The sequence below is a fragment of the Sminthopsis crassicaudata genome, chromosome 3 (genome assembly GCF_048593235.1).
Source record: "Sminthopsis crassicaudata isolate SCR6 chromosome 3, ASM4859323v1, whole genome shotgun sequence".
Taxonomy (NCBI): domain Eukaryota; kingdom Metazoa; phylum Chordata; class Mammalia; order Dasyuromorphia; family Dasyuridae; genus Sminthopsis; species Sminthopsis crassicaudata.
The window spans coordinates 214,037,301-214,058,514 of NC_133619.1; the positions used below are offsets into that span (position 1 = coordinate 214,037,301).

At 35.3% G+C, this 21,214-nt stretch overlaps 1 protein-coding gene across 1 annotated transcript in view; it reads right to left on the reverse strand.

The window, feature by feature from the left end:
• The window catches only part of SYAP1 (synapse associated protein 1), a 32,009-nt gene extending 12,596 nt beyond the window's left edge, over positions 1-19,413 (reverse strand). Inside the window, exons 1-5 of the mRNA XM_074299902.1 lie at positions 19,077-19,413; positions 9,118-9,236; positions 7,836-7,902; positions 6,834-6,907; positions 2,688-2,827 (exon numbers count right to left, since the gene is read on the reverse strand). Coding sequence (XP_074156003.1) covers positions 2,688-2,827; positions 6,834-6,907; positions 7,836-7,902; positions 9,118-9,236; positions 19,077-19,242 — 566 coding nt within the window. The 5' untranslated portion in view covers positions 19,243-19,413. The remainder of the gene's footprint in view (positions 1-2,687; positions 2,828-6,833; positions 6,908-7,835; positions 7,903-9,117; positions 9,237-19,076) is intronic.
• Between the last annotated feature and the right edge of the window lie 1,801 nt (positions 19,414-21,214).

Genomic DNA, 21,214 nt, shown 5'->3' on the forward strand with positions numbered 1-21,214 from the left:
TCTAGGATATTTTCTTTTCCTTGAATTTCATGACAACATTCATTTTCCCGTTTCTTTTATTATACTTCATCTCCTTTGCTATTCAACAAGGTTCTATACTAAGCTCTCTCTTTTCCTTGTTAGGGTTACCTTATCAGATTCCAGGAGTTTAACATATCATATAAACATGTGTAACTCAACCTCAGTACCTTGTTCCTGACTTTCAGTACTGCAACTGCTTACTGGACATTTCAAACACAAAAACCCAAAGAAATCTCATATTTAACTCATTATCTTTTCCTCCATATCTTTCTCCTCTTCCAAACATCAATATTTTTGTCTAAGGCACAAAAATCTTTTCAGTCTCTCAGTTTCATAACTTCACTATTAATCCTGGACTGCTCACATTCCTTCATCTGACATATGCATCCAGTTGCCAAATTCTAATGTTTCCATCTTCACAATATTTCTCACATTTTCAACATTGATTCTTGCAAAAACTTCTGTTCCAACTTTTTCCCTCCTTCCCTCCACCCCCTCTCCTAGATGGCAGGTATTCCTATATTCCTATAGAGATATAAAAAAAGAAAAATTGGATTTAGAAAGAAGGTAAAAATAACCTGGGAAGAAAAACAAAAATGCAAGCAAACAATAACAGAAAGAGTGGTAATGCTATGTTGTGGTCCACTGAGTGTAACTGGTTCTATTCATTACTGATCAATTGGAACTGATTTGAATTCTCTCATTGTTGAAGAGGATCACGTCCATTAGAATCAGTCCTTATACAGTATTGTTGTTGAAGTGCATAATGATCTCCTGGTTCTGCTCTTTTCACTCAGCATCAGTTCATGTAAGTTTCTCCAAGCCTCTCTGTATTCCTCCTGTTGGTCATTTCTTACAGAACAATAATATTCCATAACATTCATATATCACAATTTACCCAGCCATTCTCCAATTGATGGGCATCCATTCAATTTCCAGTTTTCAGCCACTATAAAAAGGGCACAAACATTTTGGCACATACAAGTCCCTTTCATATGTTGGGATATAAGCCCAGTAGTAACACTGCTAGATCAAAGGGTATGCACAGCTTGATAACTTTTTGAGTATATTTCCAAATTGGAATGGTTGGATCTGTTCACAACTTTACTAACAATGCATCAGTGTCCCAGTTTTCCCACAACACCTCCAACATTTGTCATTATCTTTTCCTGTCATTTTAGCCAATCTGAGAGATGTGTATTTCAGAGTTGCCTTAATTTGCATTTCTCTGATCAATAATGATTTGGAACACCTCAGTAGAAACTGAGACCTATGAGTAGAAAGTTTCCATTTCATCATCTGAAAATTGTCTGTTCATATCCTTTGACCATTTATCAATTGGAGAATGGCTTGATTTCTTATAAATTAGAATCAATTCTCTCTATATTTAGGAAATGAGGCCTTTTATCAGAATCAGAACTTTTTCCTTGCTGTTCATACTTTATACCCCAAATCCTGTTACACTTGCTGTTCCACATTTAACTGAAATGGGTTTTGTCCTCATCTTATTTTCAAGATGAAGCTCAAATTCCACCCTTCCTCCTAAAATGAATTTGTCTACTTTTAATTTGTTCTTTTAAAATTCTATAGCAATTCTTCATTCTAATTTTAGATTCCCTAAGAAAAAGGATTATTTCATTTCTTGTATTTGTATACCTACCATTTTAACACAGTTAAAATGGTTTATGGTAGCATTTATTGACTGACTAATTGAAAAATTAAACAGTATCTACTCTCAAGGATTTTGCCCTTCTTTTTTTTTAAAGGGATATCAGCTCATCAAGATAAGTATATGAGCTGAAGGTGCTCAGAGATGGAGGATTGTGTAAAAAAGCACATAAACAGCAGATGAAATGTCATGTGTAAAGGTCAGATTGGTTGGATTACAGAGTGCATGAAAAAAAGTAATAAATCTGGAAAGATTAAGTTGGAATTAGATGATGAGGGACTTTAAATGCCAAACAGAACAGTTTGTATTTGATCTTAGAAGTTACTGCTTCTCCATAGCAGTCTCTACAATTCATTGAGAAGAGGAGTGAAATAGATCTGATTTAGTTATACATCACTCCAGGAGCTGGTAGTGGAGGATTTGGAAAAAGAAGACTTGAATCAGGAAGAGCAATCAATATATGATAATCAGGATGAAAATAAAGATTATTAAAGATTTCAAAGCCCTTATATATATGACTGTATGATTCTCAAAACAATCCTCCAAGTATTTTAGGCACCATATTTTAAGGACACTAGCAAACAAGAGTGTCTTCAGGGAAGAAACCTGAAAGAGGAAGGTATTTGAGAACGATGATATACAGGATACATTTAATAATTCAATTTAATAAATACTATTGGGTACCAACAACGAAGAGCAATATGGAACTAGGAGTAGTTTGCTTGAGGAAATAGTCTCACTTCTACCACTCAGGAGCAAGAGAATGTCAAGCAATCTCTATAAAGCTCAGTTTTTTTTATTTTTGAAGTCCTCAACTACATAATCCCTAAAGGTAAGCACCAAAATTCTGATTTGTCACATTCAAGTAAACATTTTCCAATAAATATATAAGTGCTCACTTAGCAATTCAAGTACTAAATAATAAGAGGCATTCAATTATAATTTTTAAAATAAGCAACTTATAAGATTTTAGTTTAAATAAGTACATGTTGCTTACTGTTTAGGAACAAGGTCAAATCTCATTCTGTTCAGTAGTTCATCTTCTTGAAGCATTACCAGAGCCACAGGATACATTTGATCAAAGTCAAAATTAAACTGAACACCCACTGGAGGATCACGAAGGAAGTTTCTTTTGTCCTTTAATTAATAGAAAGACAGAGAAATATACAGGATAAGATTAATATAAGACTTTTCTTAAGCTAACTGTGCAAAACAAAACAAAACAAACAAACAAAAAAACTGATATAAAAATACCTGATCCTATTAGGAAATAACTTCTTAATAAAAGGGGGGAGGGAATCAAAATTTTTCTCTAATCCTTTCTCATATGCTTTTATGTTTTACAACTTATATATACGAGTGATTACATCATCCTTTGGTTTTAGAATGTTTCAAAAACATTTCTAACTGTATAAATGATTAAGCTGAAGTTATCTGTGTCAATTCATCATATAAAAAGCCCCCAAGTCTTAGTGTAATTTTAAACAATTAAGCTATTAAAGTTCCAAACTACACTAAGATTTCTGGGATGCCTTTTAGGGAAAAAAAAAATGCAATGAATAGCTGGATTTTCTTCTTAAATCTTTCACTCTTATATTGTTTTGTGCACAGCAAAATGCACTCTACAAGGTGTGGAGTTGTGGAAAAGTAGTATAGGAAAGACAGAAAATATCTAGATAATTTAATACCATCTTACATTTATTTGTCTTTTGTCCTTTTCATGACTAAATTCATCTACCATCTAGCTAAATTTAAAAAACATGCATAGACCAACAATTTTGAGAATTTTTTTTCATACTGCTGAACTTTGCTTTTAAAGTTATCTTATGCAATTCTATTTTTATTTAAAAAAAGACAAAATACATAAAAAGAACTCTATTCTTGAGATTAATAAAATGGGAACAGAACCTTTTAAAAATGATAGATGCCAAATTCAAAATATTTAAAATAAGGAATTACGAATGTCACCTTTTATAAGCTAAGCTATTAAATGTGAACTTACAAATTCTGCAAAATTAATCCTATTTATTTCCATTTCAACAAGCTTTAGTTAATGGAGAATATAAGTTTCAATTTGATTCTAGCTTTATCAAAGGTCAGCCAAAACTGTGCAATCACCATTGCACAGAAGCCCTTTGAAGGCAGCTGGTGACATAGTGGATAAACTTCTGGGTCTGGAAACAGGAAGTGCTAAGCTGAAATTCAATCTAACATAACTGTACGAACCTAAGGAAATCACTTTGCTTTTCTTTTACATCAGTTTTCTCAAATGTAAAAAAGGGATAGTAATAGCATCTAATTCTCAGTTGTTGAGGAACAAATGAGACATTTGTAAAAAGTCTAGCATGATGTCTGGCACATAGTAGGTGCTATATAAATGTGTATTCCCTCAATTTTATTCCCTTCCCACTCCCTATTAAAGTAGCTTGTTCAAAATTTGCCAACAATATTCTAACTCCCATCTCTGCAGCTGAGCTAGCGTCCTCCTTTACCAAGAAAACTAAAGTCATCTATCACAAGTCTCTTATTAGAGATAAGAGACTTGTGATAGATGACTTTAGTTTTCTTTCACACTTCAAAGTCTACAGTCTTCTCTAATCTCCTTCCCTGTAGTCTTAGAGGATAAGGTTGCATTTTTATTTTATCAATGTTATCCAACTCTATTTGTATCTTTAATCCCATTCCCTCCCATCTTCTCCAGAAGGGTCCCTCTTTGAGCATTATTTTCTACCTTTAGACTATCATTTTTCATCTTTCTGTTACCCATAAAAATGCTCCACACTGCTAAGAAATCATTCCCTCGGATTATCTGAAAGCAATCTGGACAGGATCAATGAAGTTAAAATGAGAAGGGAGACTTGGAAATCTTTGTAGAGAATTTCTAACAGAGTGATAAACAAGTCCCTACACATCTATACGGATTTAATATAAATACATAAGAACAAGAGCCTTTGTTCAATGGGCAAATGATCAACTGTTCAAAAAACCTTTTCTTTTATTTTTAAACCTCCCATGGCTCCTCCTTTTTTTAGTTTCTTAGCTGAGAATCTTGCATCTTATTTTACAAGGGAAAAAAAAAAAAATCAAGGCCATTAACCTGTGTACTCCCTCTTTTCCTCTCATATCATTTTTACACTTTCTGCTGTTTCCTCCTTCACCCAGCTGACATGATGAGTAGGCCTTACAATTCCCATCTCCTTCAATATAATGCCTCCTTTGTCATCCTCTGTCACTTATTTTCAATTTCTCCCTGTCTTCTAGCTCAGTCTCTACATGTGCTTACCTCCCTCATCCTAAAAAAATCCTTCATTTGAACCTTCTATCTCTGTTATTGTCCATTTCTCTGACTTTTTTGGCTAAATTCTTTGAAATGGCCAATTAAGAGAAGTGCCTCCACTTTTTCTTCTCTCCCTCTTCTGATCTTAACACTCTACCAAAAGTACTCTTCCCTATTTATCTGGGTGTTCTTCCCTAATATAGCTGCCCTCTGACTTACAAATCTGGTTCAAAGCCTTCTTTTTTCTCTAATATAGGGTGTTTTCTAATCTTTTTTTTCTAATCTCCTTTTTCATCTTTTCATTTTTTTTCTAGGTTTGAATTATTTGCTCTTTGCAAATGATTTCCAAATCTGTATGTCCAGTTCCAATTTCTTAATGCCCTGCTAGACATTTCTATCTGAATATCTTGCTAGTACCTAAAATACGTCAACTTTCTCCATGTAAATTTATCCCTTCTCAAAACTTCTTGAATTTTAAGTGCCACCCATCATCCTTTCAGTCACCAGATTGTGATTGCAATTATTTCTGTCTCTTCCCTCTCCTTCATCTCTTGTACCCAATTGGCTGTCAAGTCCTGCTGATTCTCCCTTAAAGACATTTCTGTTCTGCTACAAAGCAAGCCACCCTACTAAATATAGGCCATCATGACCTCATCTGCATTATCACATTACTATCTTAATTGGGTTCCCTGTGTCTTATTGCTTTCTATCAGGCAAAGAGGCTAAGAGAATCTTCTTAAAGCACATGTATGGTGATGTCACACCCCTTTTCAAAGACCTTTAATGCTTCCGGTTCAAGCCCCTCTGATTTACTTTCCATATAGCTGCCATAGTGACTTTCCTAAAAGCATAAGCGTGACTATGACATTTCTCAATAAACCCCAGTGGCTCACAATTGACATTAGAATAAAATATAATTTCATCTTTTCAATGCCTATAGTTCCATAAGCCCATAATTATAGATATAGAAGCACAAGCATATAATTTTTAAATTAATATACATATACCACCAAGTGGTCTTTTTTTATCATGTCATGGAGAGCATGATCAAAAAATTTTGAAGATGACAGATTTTAAATACTGTTTAGGGTGAATTTAGGATAGAAACCTACTGAAATTAGATGAGCAATCCCTTAGATTCAAAATTAAGACTGCCTTACAAACTGATAAAATTGTTAAAAGTAGTATTTCATATCTTTAAAAAAGGTCAAATGTTATGTATTTTGATCACCTAAGTATTATTAGAATTGGCTGGTAGCTTGTATGGATTAAACACATATATATAATGCTATAAACAGCACTAAAAAAATTTAAAATGTTATAGAATATTTATTGTGAGCTGCTGCATTTTAAAAAAATAAATGTAATATAGAAGTTAAAACATGCTATGGAAATGTTCAAATTAATCAAGTCTAATGAGTAAATACCTTAGAAAAAATTAAATTAAAAAAATCAAGTAATATAAGATACTTGCTTTATATTATATTGCATATCTTGGAAAAGATATGCAAGTGAAGAAACTTTCTCTAATGCATATTTGTATTCAAATGAATATTCTTTAAAAATCACTTGAGGCACTGATAGGTGAAGTTACCTGTCCAGGGATCACACCCAGATCAACCTCCAAGTGTCTGAAGTAAGACTGCAGCCTAAATCTTCTGGACTACAAAGCCTATTAACTATCTACTATATGAGAAATATTTAAGAGAAATCTTACATATAACTTAAAGCTAGAAGAAATTATAGACAATAATTTAGACACCACAAAACACTCAATATGATGAGAAAAAGGTTTGTTAATTGAAAACTCCATGATCGTACATGTGGTATGGCAGGTGATCACTCACACTTGTCTCAGAAACTTACTGCAGATAAGGCCAATATTTGTTGCTGAATTGTTTCTTCTTCATTACTGTCAACCCATGGAGGCACTGCTGCTTCTATAAAAGAATGACCATGATGAGAAATGAATTATATTGATTATGCAAAATGAGAAAACTTCAATGTACCCAGTAAAACAGATTTATTACTATGTTCTCATTATAAACAACTTTATTTTTTTAAACCACTTTAAATTTCATTATTATATCCGCTGTATGTGAATCTAAAGAAGATACTATACTTTACTTGACCAGTGAAAACACTGGAAAAGTAAAAACTCTGAGGAGTTTTGAGAAATGGGAATAACTAACAAAGAAATAGCCAAACAGAAACCAGGGAACTGAGCTAAAAAGAATTAAAGATACTTCTTTGGTTACACTTTGCTTGGACTATATGAGTATTAAAACTCCCAACTACTTGTCATGGATACAGACAAATCCCAAGCACATCCAATGACCCATCTCCTCTCCCCCAACATGCCCCTCATGATATTGCTTCTTCTGCAATACATAATAGGAGAGGTCTTCGCTCAAGACATCCTAAGAGGCAGTTTAATCAATTTCAGTATCTCTGCAGAAAAATATGCCCTTAGTGACTATTAGTCAAAATATTCACTAAAGGGCACCAGTGGTGATTTTTTTTTTAAAAGACTGGTATTGACAAATTGACTATAGTTCATACTGTCTTATTTCAGTGCAAAACAATTTTGATTTAGTACCACCATGTGGTAAAAGTGTGCATGAGGCCACTTAATAGAGGACATAGAAGAACATAAAAGACATCCACTTATAAAGGACATCTCATTTACCCAAAATAAAGCATTTCCTAGACAGAAATGTGTCCGAAATATTTGTATTCAAATTATATATGTTAACAGACAAAAGAAAATTAGAATAACTAACTTTTAAATAAGCTTTCTCATTTTACCTAGAAAATACTGCATTTTAAAAATATTAAATTAATATTCTAATAAGTAAAATATCATACCTGACTTTTTCGTATGTTGTTCTTGTACAAATTTTTTTTGTTCCTTCTGAAAATCTCCTATGATTGTCTGTAAAAAAAAAAAAAAAAATTGAAAAGCCATGTTATCTTGAAAATATACTTAGATAAAAATATACATAATATAATTTTTCAATCAAGAAAATCAAGGGAAAAGTAAATCTTTCCCTCCCAAAACAGAATAAAAAGAACACAGTAGTTTTTAAGCTTGAGGATACATTTTTGAGGGTTTATCTTCCTTCATTTATAAGCAAAATTAGCTGAGAATTTAATTTTTAATTAAAATATCACATTTCTATGCATTTCTTAAGAGTTTAAAAAGTTTTTCTTATGCTATCCTTTCTTTCTTATATTATTCCTATGAGATAAGGTGTACAAAGATTTTCATTTCATACACACAAAACTGGAACTATAATAGGTATAGTATATATTCCATATCCTGTAGTAGAGCTCAACTTTAAAACATAGGTCTTCTGCCTTCAAACACTGTGATTTCTATTATAACTCACTGATTCACATACAATATTTGAAGGGGGGGGGGAATCTCAGTATAAAACAAGATTCCTAAACTTTTGGACATTATCTTATTTGTTTCAAATAATGTAAATAACTTCGAACTTGGTACTGCTTATACTGCACTATGACTTCAAATAGAAACATTATCTGCTATGCATAGGAATGAAAATATAGTTTGGAATCTGAAATAAATTACACAACTAATTTATAAAATTTTAAATTAAAAAAATTAAATTGTAAAATGATGGCTGAAATTATTAAAGTGGGCAATTTATATTTTGAACAATTTTGCAAAAATTAAGGAAAAAACCCTCAAAGACCTCAGCATTAAACAAAAAATATAAGAATATGTAAAATATCTTATTTGGGACTTAAAAAAACAACAACAAAATGACAAAGAATAATTCAGATAGTTATAAATTTCATGGGGTTCAATTGTCCTGTTGGCATACAGGAACCACCTAACAGTGGCTGCTGGAGATCCAACCCAGACCTACAGAATGGATCTCCTCATTTGAGAGGATGATATAAAGAGACTGAGAGGCAGTTGCTGTTTTCTGACTTCTCTGATTGAGAGAAGCCGTGGCGTTGTCTGACCTCTCTCTTGCCTCTGCCTCCAATTTATCTCATTCCCATTCCACAACACCTGTGTCAGCAAAGGCTGCCCTGCCTTCAGATGCTATGATCCATAGCTGTGGAGGCTCTCAGAGAATTGACCTGCCCCTTAATACTTTTAAATTTTTAAAAGTACCTTGTCAATGATATCATCTATTTTCCCTTCTTCTACTGACTTCTTAATTGTCTGTGCTGTTTCAGCAACTGATTCAGTTATCTTTTTTGTAGCAGCAGTGGCAAAGTTAAATAGGTAATCTGCCAACGACAATTAAAAAAAAAAAAAAAAGATTTATTCAAGTAACATACTTCCTAGAAAAACATAATATTTTTCCTCTTCAAAGAAAACTTGTATTTAAAATTCTGAGAGATGTTATTGATGATCAAGAAAGATACTTTCATATAAATTTAGCAACTATTATATTGCTAACCTGTGCAAGAAACTGCATTAGCCACTGGCAAAAGAAAGACAAAGAATACATAATCTGCCCTCAAGAATCTTATATTCTTCAGGAAGAATACAAAATTCATACAAATAAGTAAATACACATATTAATTTCAAGAAAGAGGGATTATAAATAACTACATCATGACAGGTCTTATCTAGGAAGGCAACTAATGCCTAGAGATTGAGAGGAAAAGAGAATTTCAGACAAAAAGGAAGGAATTTCAGAGGCTTTAAATACCAGGTAGCTGAGGCCATTTCCATCCGTTCTTCAAAGAGCCACTGAATATTTTTGAGTATGTATAAAAAAGTTGGAAGGATGATGTAATATGTGTTCTAAAAGTATTAATTAATTTAATTAAAAGTATTAATTTGATAGCAATGAAGAACAAATACTATAGCAGAAAAGCCAACTAGGAAGCTATTGCATCCAATTAAGAGGCATCTCTTAGCACAGAACTAGAAAAGAGGCTGTACAAACTAAAGGGAAACAAGGAAACTCACTCCATTAGCACAGTAATACCAGAGCTACAATCTTAATCAAACTGTGTTGCTTTGGTGTGAAGCAACTTCCTTATCACAAGCCTTTCAAAATTCTTTAATGATGATGATATTCCATTACTTGTAGCCATGTATTATATTACTTGATAGAACAAAAATTCAAGCTGGGTTTAAAAGAAACCCAACAAACCTTTTGCATTTAGTCAGGTTTTTATAATGCACAGAAATTGGCAAATACAAAATTGCTAATTGACCAAATTTATTTTTGGTTTTCCAAATAAACTTCCCACAGCAGCTATTGCAACTTTCATTGTTATTCTACTCTTGCTCCCATCCTTATCTTTTCCCTTCCCTTCTTACTTTACTAATAAAGCTCTCTAGCGTAAGACATGAATTCTTTCATTTTCTCTCTAACCCCAAATCTTTTTCATCAAGAAATGATGGCCCTTCCTGCTTTTTACTTCACTCTCCCTGCATGCAGTTGAAACTGCCTTTTTGCTCCCTCAAAATATCCCCTCTTTAGCATAATCAATTTCTCCTGTTAGCACCTTGCTTCTCTATAAAATCACCTAATCTAGTTCAATATAAGCATTTATGAAGATCTACTTACTATGTGGCCCAACTAGCTACTTTCTGCAAGGAATTTTCATTCTACAGATACACAAATTAGTAAATAAAAGGCAAACTGATCATATTAAGAATACTAAAAATTAGAAACAGGGAGATGTCAAGGGAAGTTTCAGGGAGGAAAAGGCACTAGGGCTGGAAAGGGGATATGGACAAGGCATAAAGATAGGAAATGGAATTTCAAGATGGCTAGTCCAGCTGTCCTCTTCTAGTTCACCCTAGTTCTTTTTTTCATTACCACACTTCTCAATCTGTTTTCATTCTTGTCTCACTCACTCATAGATTGATGAGATTTAGAAAGGAGCCTGGAGGTAATCCAGTTGATCCTCTTCATTTCATAGGTAAGTAAGTAAAGTGAAGCCCAAGGAACTTAAAAGTTCCTGACTCAGGTATGCTATCTGAGTAACAGACAATAAGTGAGCAGCAGCTCTAAGATTTAAAATCTAGATCCTGACTCCAAAACCTGATCTTTTCCAATACGCTACCACCAATTTTTTAACCTTGTGCTCCAAAAGGTCATTAATAATCAAGTTCCATAATTTTTCATGCCTATAAAGGAATCAATGCCGCTGACCACTGAACCAATCTCCACTGTGGTTCTTTCATCTCTCCTTTTGGTTTCTATTGCCCTTGACTTTTTTTAAACCTTTCAGTCCCACCTTTAACAGCTCAAACTTCTCTCAATTACTGTATTCTGTATGATAGTTACTTACAGACACTTTCTAATTATTCAATCTATACCTGTCTACTAGAATGTATTTGTTATCTCTCAGTTCTTTAGGATGAAAACTTCATTACAATTCATCAGAATTCAACTGCTTTTAAGTATTATCACTGTCATTGTATGTATTCTTTCAGTTGACTTTTTTCAATTCATATCTTCAGGATGTGATTATTTGTTATTTTTTACAGAATAATATTTCATTTGTCAATATTTCATGCCAAATTCTGTTCTTATTCCCTAATTAATGGGAGCCATTTTGTTCCCAGTTTTTTGCTACTAAAGAGAGGTCTATGATTATTATGCTATTAATATTTTTCCTTTTGTCATTGACCTTGGAAAATATATCCAACAACTGGATCCCTGGATTAAAGGCTATGAGACAGGTTAGTGACATTTTTTAACATTATTCTCATTCCTTCCAGGAATGGCTAGCCTAATTCACAGTCCACCAACAAAACTGGTGTGCTTCCTTCCTATAGACCTTCCAGGATTGACTTCCTATTTTTAAATTATCTTTTATCAATTTAAACGATATAAGGTAAAAACCTCATCTGTTTCATTCTTCAATCCTAGGAATCTTCATTATAAATCAATTAGTTTTAATTCTATTGAAGTTAGAACTCTAAACCAAAGCCTTCAAATTGGTCTCAGCTTCCCTAATAGCAAAGGTTATAGACAATGTGTGTTGCCATATCAATCCAACTCTGACTCTCATGGATAAATCTCAGGATTCTAAAGACACTTCTGGGAAGAGGGATCTGTCATGTCCTGAAGGTGGTTCTCTAATGCCATCATTTATGCATCGGTATGTTTCTGTTTAAAATTACTTAGAAAAAAAGGATATTCACTAAGGTGGCATAAAAAAAAAAAATCGGTACAAAACATTCCCCTGCCCCCAAATGTCTGACATTTTCCCACAAACTCTCCACAAGAGTCCAGGGAAAAGTGGCCTCAAGCAGGAGAGGACTTCTGGCAAAGTAGTACCCACACACCTCTTGGTTGTTAGAAATACATTTTTCTTCCTAAAAGTAAGGGGGATTTAAGATCTGTATTTCCTTCCTCAGGAATGTGCAGGAAAACCAAACCTAATTTCTAATTTCAGGAAATCAATCCTTTCTCAACTTATTTAATAACTTACAGATTTTCTTGAGGTATTTCCTTGGTCTACGTGAACATCATTGCTGTACAACATTTCAGTTTGTAGACATTTTAGCACTTCATAATCCTATGAGTGCTTAAACAATAAATATGTTCTTACCCAGTTAAGGTATAGAATAGCTAAACTGGGATGGGGAGGTTTCTGTCTACTCCTACATTATTATCAGCAATTTAAAAGTCATAGAACTTCATGAAAACATATTTGTTGAATTAAATTGGATTTTAGAATTTAATTCTCCTTAGTATAAGTTCCTAAAAATACATCACATGAATTAGAAGTCTTTAATAATTTGATAAATGTAGCCATTTAGTTCACTTTTAACTCCTAAAACAAAATATTCTAATTAATAAAGCAAATCAAAGTCTTTGGGGAAATATGGTCCTTTCAGTACTATACAAAGTCCATAAGAAAGTACAGATTCCTGCCCTCAAGGAATTTCAATGTTCAAAGAACAATGTCAGCAGTCAAGTAGAATACATGGAATACAATTATTCCTTTCTTTTTTTAATAAGCAAAAGTTTTGAAACTCCCAAGACAAAACTTGGAAATCAGGATGAGGGGAGAAGTAAAGTGCGCTCAAGAGTTTATAATTTATCAGATTAGACAGCCTATGTGTATTTAGGTAACCTTTTTTTTTTTTAATTAAAAAATTGTGATTAGAAAGTTGACTGGTTAGGACAAAGTTCAAAACTAATTCAACAAAGAGGACATAACTGAAGCAACTCCAATCTGAATGATTTTGACAATATGCAAGTAAAAATATATACAAAGTAAGCTATACATAGTATAAACAGGAAATTAAGAAAGTGAAGCACTAGAATTAAAGAGATTGGAAAAGGCTTCTGGTAGAAGATGGTATTTTAATTGGGACTTAAAAGACAGAAAAAAATAAGTAGGGACAGTTGAGGAGGGAAAGCATTTCAGCATTCGACAAAGAAAATAGCCAGACGAATATCTAATTTATGAAAGAACCAGGTGTTATCACTAGCTCATAGTACCTGGAGGGTGGTAATATGTAAGGTCTTTGAAAAGGTGGGAAGGGCTAGGTTATGAGGAGCTTTGAATGTCAAAATGAGCATTTTATTTGACCCTGAAGGTGACAGGGAGCATTAGAGTAGGGGAATAGTCTCTTTAAACCTGTACTTTAGGTAAGTCACTTTTAGTAATTGAATGGAGAGTAAATTGCAGTGGCCCATCTCCAGTCGTTCTGATCTTGCACTGGACTCAAAGATGGTTCTGGAAGAAAAAGTGAGGCTGGTGACTTTGCATAGCTTTCCCTCATTTAAATCCAATTCAGGTATATGTCATGGTCCTCTTCAAGAATGAAAAACAGCAACAGACTGGAGTGAGAAGAGACCTGAGAGAGAGGCAGGATCCATTAGTAAGCTTTTGCACTAGTCTAAGTGTAAGGTAAAAAGGGTTTGATTGAGGGCAGTGTTGGAAAAGAAATGGGGACATTTAAGATGCTGCAGAAGTGAAATTGACAGGCTTTGACAATAGCTTGGACATGGGAGAGAGGGGAGGATGAGAAATAGTGAGAAGTCAAAGATAACTTACAGGTTAGGTTGCAAGCCTGAGAGAATGTTTTTGGTGTTCTATAAAAATAGGGAAAGTGGGGCTGTGTGGAGGAAAAGATATTTTAGACATATTTAGTTTAAGATGTTACTGAACATCATTTGAGATATTTAAAAGGCAGTCAGAAATAGGAGATGAAGCAGGATAGGTAGATTTGAGAATTATCAGTTTAGAGATGGTAATTAAATCCATGATATCAGATAAGAGTGAAGAAGTATATAGAGAAAAGAAGAGGGCCTAAGACAGAACCTCAAGGGATAACTAAGGTTAGATGCATCCCTATAATTATTTCTGTTACATTTTAAGCATGTGTATCAGAAAGAAACCCAATTCTGCCCCTTACTATTAAGTAGGAAGTAATCAGAAAAAGAGCTTTTAAAACTATACATTTATATAAGCAGAAGTCATTGTCATCATCATTTTAATATCCTTGTAGGTGAGGTAAGTCAGCTTACATTTTTATTTTTTCTAAGATCTAGGATAATACACTATATGTAAGTACTTAAGATATGTTGCTGAAATACAAAATTCTCTGAAAGTGAAATTGTTTTTCCTCTTTAAAAGGATTTTCACAGAGTAGGAACTCACCAGTAAGAAATAAAAGGGGAAAATTAGCACAAATTTCTCACTTTTAAACATATAAATCTTTTATAAGCTGGGGGATATCTATAGTTATCTAACCTCATCATAAAATTAAAAAAAGAAAACATCACCATGTTATGAATTACATTATCAAGGATTTTATCACAAAAACATGCACAACAGTTTTTAAAAGATAAAAGAAAATATCAACGGAAATGACTATTACATCTAAGAAAACTGGTTAACCAAGGAGACACTTAGTTTTAATTGGAAAACCCTGGTCATGAGAGAAAATACTTCTTAAAAGTAGAACATGTCATTTACAATCTTTTCTTCTACTTACTTTCTTTGGTTCTCATTTAAATATTCTAAATATTTCTACTGATTGATTGAACTTAAAATATTTTTAAAAAGTGTTATCCAGGAATAAGAAACCAGGTTATCCTTGATCTTTCTACATGTTTATGTAGACAGAGGCGAAGGCTTAGCTTTCTAAAAGTACAAAGAGTTCAGTAGATTAACATTATAATAAATCTAAAATAAATTAAAAAAAAAAAAAAAAGGTGGGGGGTAAACAACAGAAACAACCAAAACCTTTCAGATGTTATAATCAGTAAGTTTATGAATGTAAGACATGAGATGGGCTGTGATGAATCTAATACTAGTACTAAGTTCACATTAAATATACATTTAAAAATTATTCCAAACAAAACCAAAAGGATGCATACATTTGAAGAAAATGAAATTAAGTTTGCTTCTTGTACAAAGCACTAAACAGAGATAAAGGACATTTTAAAGTTTATTGCCTTATAACCAATTTCACTATCTCCCAGTGTACCTAAAGAGCTGAAGTTATAGTACAGCAAATCTTGGACTTCAATTATCTTAAAACAATCACTATTGTGCATATCCCAAAGAGCAATGTAAAATGTATCCATGGTTAGGATTATGTAAACTACAGCATATTCCTAATTTTGTGCACCTAAAGTAGTAGAAAAAAGATCATATTAAAAAAAGAAAAAAAGGGAATGGTTTAATAGGAAATGAGGTAGATCAAGGATAACAGATGGACAGCCTAAGTTTTTGAAATATTTTACAAAAGGACCTACTTATTGTATGCAGTATACTGATGAGAACTGATATCTGTATAATTTGAGGGAACGTATGGGAAAAAATGAACAAAGAAACATTTTTCAAGCATTTACTTCGTAAAAATTTTAGATTAAACACTGGGTATAGATAAAAATAGAAAAGCTGACAGTTCCTGATCTCAAGGAGCTTGCATTCTAATTAGGGATGATAACACATATAGAAAGTTTTCTGCTACAGGTCAGATGGAAAAATCCTATGGTCAGTAGGGTACAAAATATTAGGATTTGTAAATGATAATGCAATTTCTTTAATGTCAATTGCACTGACAAAAGTCTGTCCATTTTTGACTATGGCCACTCACCAATGCCAAAGACTTTAGTTAGGCACCTTCCTTTACGATTCTTTAATAGCTTCTGAGTTACTACTTTTGAGAAGGCCCAGGAGGATACATCAGCATAATAGTCAGGCCATTTCTCCTCATCACTTGCTTACCTGGAAGACAACTAAGGAGTTTGGGCTACAATTATAAAGGACAAAAAGGTATGGCTGAACTTTGATCTGTACCACTGGAGGGAATGTCTATATGAACTGAGATCATGGTTCCATTCTAAGTATAACTACTTTTATTGAGATTATCATTGTGCACTTTGGCTAAGAGATTTCTCTCACTTCCACTTATTTTAATCCAGCCTCACAGATATAGCTACTAAATTTTCCACTTAAAGTCACCACCTGGCTTTCTTCTTCATTGATTAAGATGATTGCAATTAGGTAGTGTCAAGCATAACAAACAGATTAAAGGAGTTATTACTTATATTCTTATAATTTTTAAATTATTAGCTTTGACAGCTTCTAGTCCTTTTAATATCGTGTGCCTCTTAGATTTGCTATTATAGCTGGAATTTATTCTATAAAATTATGGAGCTGGATTTGGACTTCTCCAGAACATGCATTGGGGCAGAGAACTGTTAGTAAGGAAACTATTCATTAACGTAGACTTAGCACTGTATGCAGAACCAAACTGTTATGTGACTTGCCCAGTGTCATCATATTAGTTAGTGGCAACACTTGAACCTGAATCTTCCTGGCTTCTATGCTGGGTCTCTATCCTTTATGCTAGGTTGTACTTATTAATTTGCACTGAATTTTATATCAAAACAAATCTCAGCTTGAATTTAACTCTCATACCTGTTTTTCCTTCTCTCCACTTACACAAATATAACTCTAGTTCAGTCCCTCATCCCCTTTCACCAATACTTTGGCAAGACCCTTTTAACTGATCTCCATGGACCAAGACCCTTTTCAAACACACACACACACACCCCTCTCTCTCTCTCTCTCTGAAAAAGGATAGGTGGATAGAAAGAGTCACCTATGACAGGTAAAAATACAGTATCTGTAGAATTTGAAGTTGAATAGGGGAATGGAACTGTATTTAGAAGGACTTTAAAAAGCCAAAGGCAGCTTGGCCCTTAGTCTTGGGCAACCTTGAAATCCACTAATAAAAGCCATCTTCATAACAGTGCACTTCTGGAATTCAGTGTTCTCTTTCAGACTGGTTTTTATTTCTATAAAATATTAAAAAAAAACTTAATTGTTACTAATGAATATTTCTCCAATGTTCTTATGCTTTGATAATAATGAACTACATTCTAGGCTTCCATTTTCTTTGATAAAAAATCTTATGTTACAAAAAGCTGGGTACTGTTTTCCTGAAAATGTGGTTTTTCCACATTAATTTACACAATTGGAGTTCTAGAAAGGAATATGTTAACATTTTGTGGAGTAGATAGGAGTGCTATATTCTAGTTATTTATTGATGGTTTTTGCTTCATTTAATAATTTTTTTTCTTCCAATATTATTGTGAGAAAAAAATTATCTTTTGTACTCTTAGCTTTTCTGCAGCTAATGCAGCAATGGCTCATGAGACTGATAAAATAATAAAAGACTGTGATCTGGCTGCTCCTGACTGCTTTATTTTGGTGATCCAGTTGTCAATTATGCTAAAGTGTTCATATTTTAGGTGACCACATCCTTTCTTCATTGATTTCAGATGAATAGAACTTTCTGCAGAGGCATAAAAAAGCAATTGGTTACATACTTATAATTACTAGTTCTTTTTTCCCCCCTGAGGCTGGGGTTAAGTGACTTGCCCAGGGTCACACAGTTAGGAAGTGTTGTGTCTGAGGCCACATTTGAACTCTGGTCCTCCTGAATTCAGGGCTGGTGCTCTATCCACTGCACCACCTAGCTGCCTCTAATTACTAGTTCTAATGAGCTTTATTCATTTAACATTTTATGTTATAAAGATTCTTTCAGCAATTGTTCCTCAAGCACCTGATCCTTAAGTAGCCTATATGCTTGCAAAAGACACCCCAAATTAATTGGAGAAACTACTGGAGAAATATCTACTATTCAGATGTTTAATACTTAGAACATTTTAGACAATATAGTTTTATATGAAAAATAAAAATGGGTTCCTCTTATATAACGTTTTATCCACTCCTAAATCTTCAGTGTTTTAAAATCTTTGTGTTTTAACATGTTGGAAGTTATGAAGAACTGATATGTGGAACTTAACAAGCTTTCCTGACAGAATCCCTTACGAAGTTAAATAAAAAGTTTTCCCAATTTTACCATCCCACTCCGTAGTTGATTACTAATATTTGAGAATTTGATTCAGTCAATTTTTTTAAGCCTTTGCTATGTCAGACACTGCAAAGAGCTGGGCATACAAAGTCAAAAAAAGTTCTTGCTGTTATGGAGTTCAAGGTCTAACGGAGAAGACAACATGCAAGGAACTACGTACAGGGAACACACACACTCTCCCTTATCTGTCCTAGGTGACTCCTCCTCCCATACACCTGCATTGTTTTCTCTCCAAACTTCAAGCTAGGTGACGCCCCCATCTGGCCTGCTCTCTCCATCTTTCAAAACTACACTCCAATCCACCCTTTGTTCCACGGCTCCAAGACAAGCGCTGACCTTCCCACTCTCCCACCAATACTACACTTTTGCCCTAAACAGTTTCATAAACGTTCTCGTATCGGGTGACTGTGGTCTAGTCCAAGGCCCTCAAACCGCTAAGCAAAATCCGACCCTCCAGGGTCCTGCGTCTGCAACTCCCAGGCCCGCCCCCCTTTTCTCTCCCACTTAGGGGACATAGAAGGTGCTTAATAAATGTTTTTTTTTTTTTCCTTCTGCTTTTCTCCTTTTTTTTCCCCTTCCGCTCTCGGCCGGAACAAGGCTGGAGCTCAGGAAGGGGGAGTGGCACCGACGTATCCCGACGGCGGCGGGAGACCGAGGGGAGGTGGTCTCGTCCCGCCCCCACGGTCGCGATTTTCCCTCTTTCCCCACCCCCGCCTCCTCGCTCGGCTCATGGGGATGCTCACTGCCGAGGCCTTTGGCCTGGTGGAAAAGTTCTTCGTCCCTTCCCCGCGACTCCTCTGGCCGCTGCTCTGGCTCACTCGCCGCCGCCTCTTCGGGGCTACCCCCGGCCGGAGGTTCACCTGTCGATGCCTGTTCCAAGCCAAACCAGCTGCCCAGACCCCGTAACATCCCGCTCGCTCGGCCTCAGACAGCCGCTGAGCCCAATCGCCAGGGTGTGGGAGTAGCAGTAGCTGCCACGGCCTCCGGGCTCCAACACTCCAATGTTTGGAGCTTGCCGGAAGTCGTTCACTCTCAGATCACATGAGCGACCGCTCTATCCGTCGCCACTCTTCTATGGTCACATCATAACGTCACTTCCGGCGTGGCCAGGATGGGGGAGTTCACTTAAGGCTGGCTTGCTGATTGGTGGATGTCTGTAAACTTTGTGTAGAATTTAGGCTTGGATGCGTGAGCGACCTTCTGTAGTCTCCTCGTTGGCCACCCGCTTGCTCTGGTCGCTCGGGAGTAGTAACCCCTCCCTCTCAAGAAACTAATTGTCACTGAGATGGCTGGGAGAAATTACAAATACAACAGATTTGTAGAGGTCCTAATGGCCTGATGACATTTGAGGGAAAAAACTAAATCTCTCAGGGGCAGCTGCCCTAAGCACTTCTCAGTAATGATAATAGCGATAATATTTCTCGATCTCTTAAAACTACGGCCTTGGAACTGTGTTAAACGCTTTACCACTTATAATGATAGCAAACATACGGCGCTTACTATGGCACCGTTCTAAGTACTTTACAATTATTCTCGTTTCTTCCTCACAACAAAGCCTGGCAGGGAGGTACTATCATTGTCCTCATTTTACCTAGGATGAAATTGAGGGAAGCTGAGGTGAAGGTCTTGAGGTATGAGAATTGAGGCTTGAGAAATCCCCGAACAACAATGGGGTCCCCCTTGACCTGTCATGTCCTTTGTGAAAAAATTTGCAAACCCGAAGTTTGCAAAATCAGGTTAGGATAACTTTGCAAAGATTTTATCAAAGATGGGTGTACACTCAGAAGAACCAACAAAGTGGGCTTTCCTGATAAGGAATTGGCAGCCATAGACTGTTATATCCACAAGCTGGGGAGCAGTTCTAGGGACTAATCTTAATGTTGAACCATACCCCAGAGAGAGATTTCCAATTGAATGAGATTATTTAGCTGAGAGTTTCCCTTATGAACAGAAGGGTGTGCCCCTCCCAGAGGTGGGAGGAGTTGAGATCTTAGATCACCCTTCCCCCAGAGATTCCTTTCTGACCCTCCCACTCCCCTCCGGAAAAGATTAAAAGGGACCCAGTTTACTAGGAAAGGGGTTTCCCCAAGAGCATAGCTTGTGAGTGTGGTGAAATCTTTTTTTTTGGGGGGGGTCTTCCTGACTCCAGGCACAGGACTTTTATTCACTAAATCACCTAATTTCTACCATTGGTAGAACTGGTGGCTAATAATGGAGCAAAAAGATAGCATCAAAACACAATGTCTAAAGACTTTTCTTTTGGAAGAATTAGGGAAGTGCAACTGGCTCACAAGATGAGAAGATGAAAGAGTAAGGTGTTTCTAATCTTTTCTGTGCCATTGAATCCTCTGTCAGTATGAAGAAGCCTATGGATCCTCATTTTGGAATAATGTTTTTAAAGGCATAAAATAAATACTTAGAAAACCAATTACATTGAAATAAAGATATAATTCCTGCCCTCCACCTCCCAATCAAAGTTTATGAACACCCTGAAATAAATGCATGCGCTCTTTAGAAGCCCCTGGATACAGGCTCAGAATCCTAGTGATAGAGGGAATACCTATGATGGGGGTGAACTCTGAAACTGTGTCCCCTTTAATCTGTAAAATAATCACTCTGAAGTTGTGTCCCCTTTGTTTCCGGCTCTCCCAGTCTCCAGAACGTCTAGGAGAAGGCTTATTTTCCAGACTGGGCCTTCACCCTCTCCCTCCCCCATTGATCTTTTCGGTAGCTGGATCCCCATTCAGGAAGCCTTCAAAGTGATTTTTCATTCAGTTGGGAGATTGGGTCGGATATTGAGTGGCATGAAACTCCAAGATAAGTATCTAGGCCTGGGGGCATTGGCTCTCTTTTCAACAAAGTTTTAGCCTGAGACTTCTAT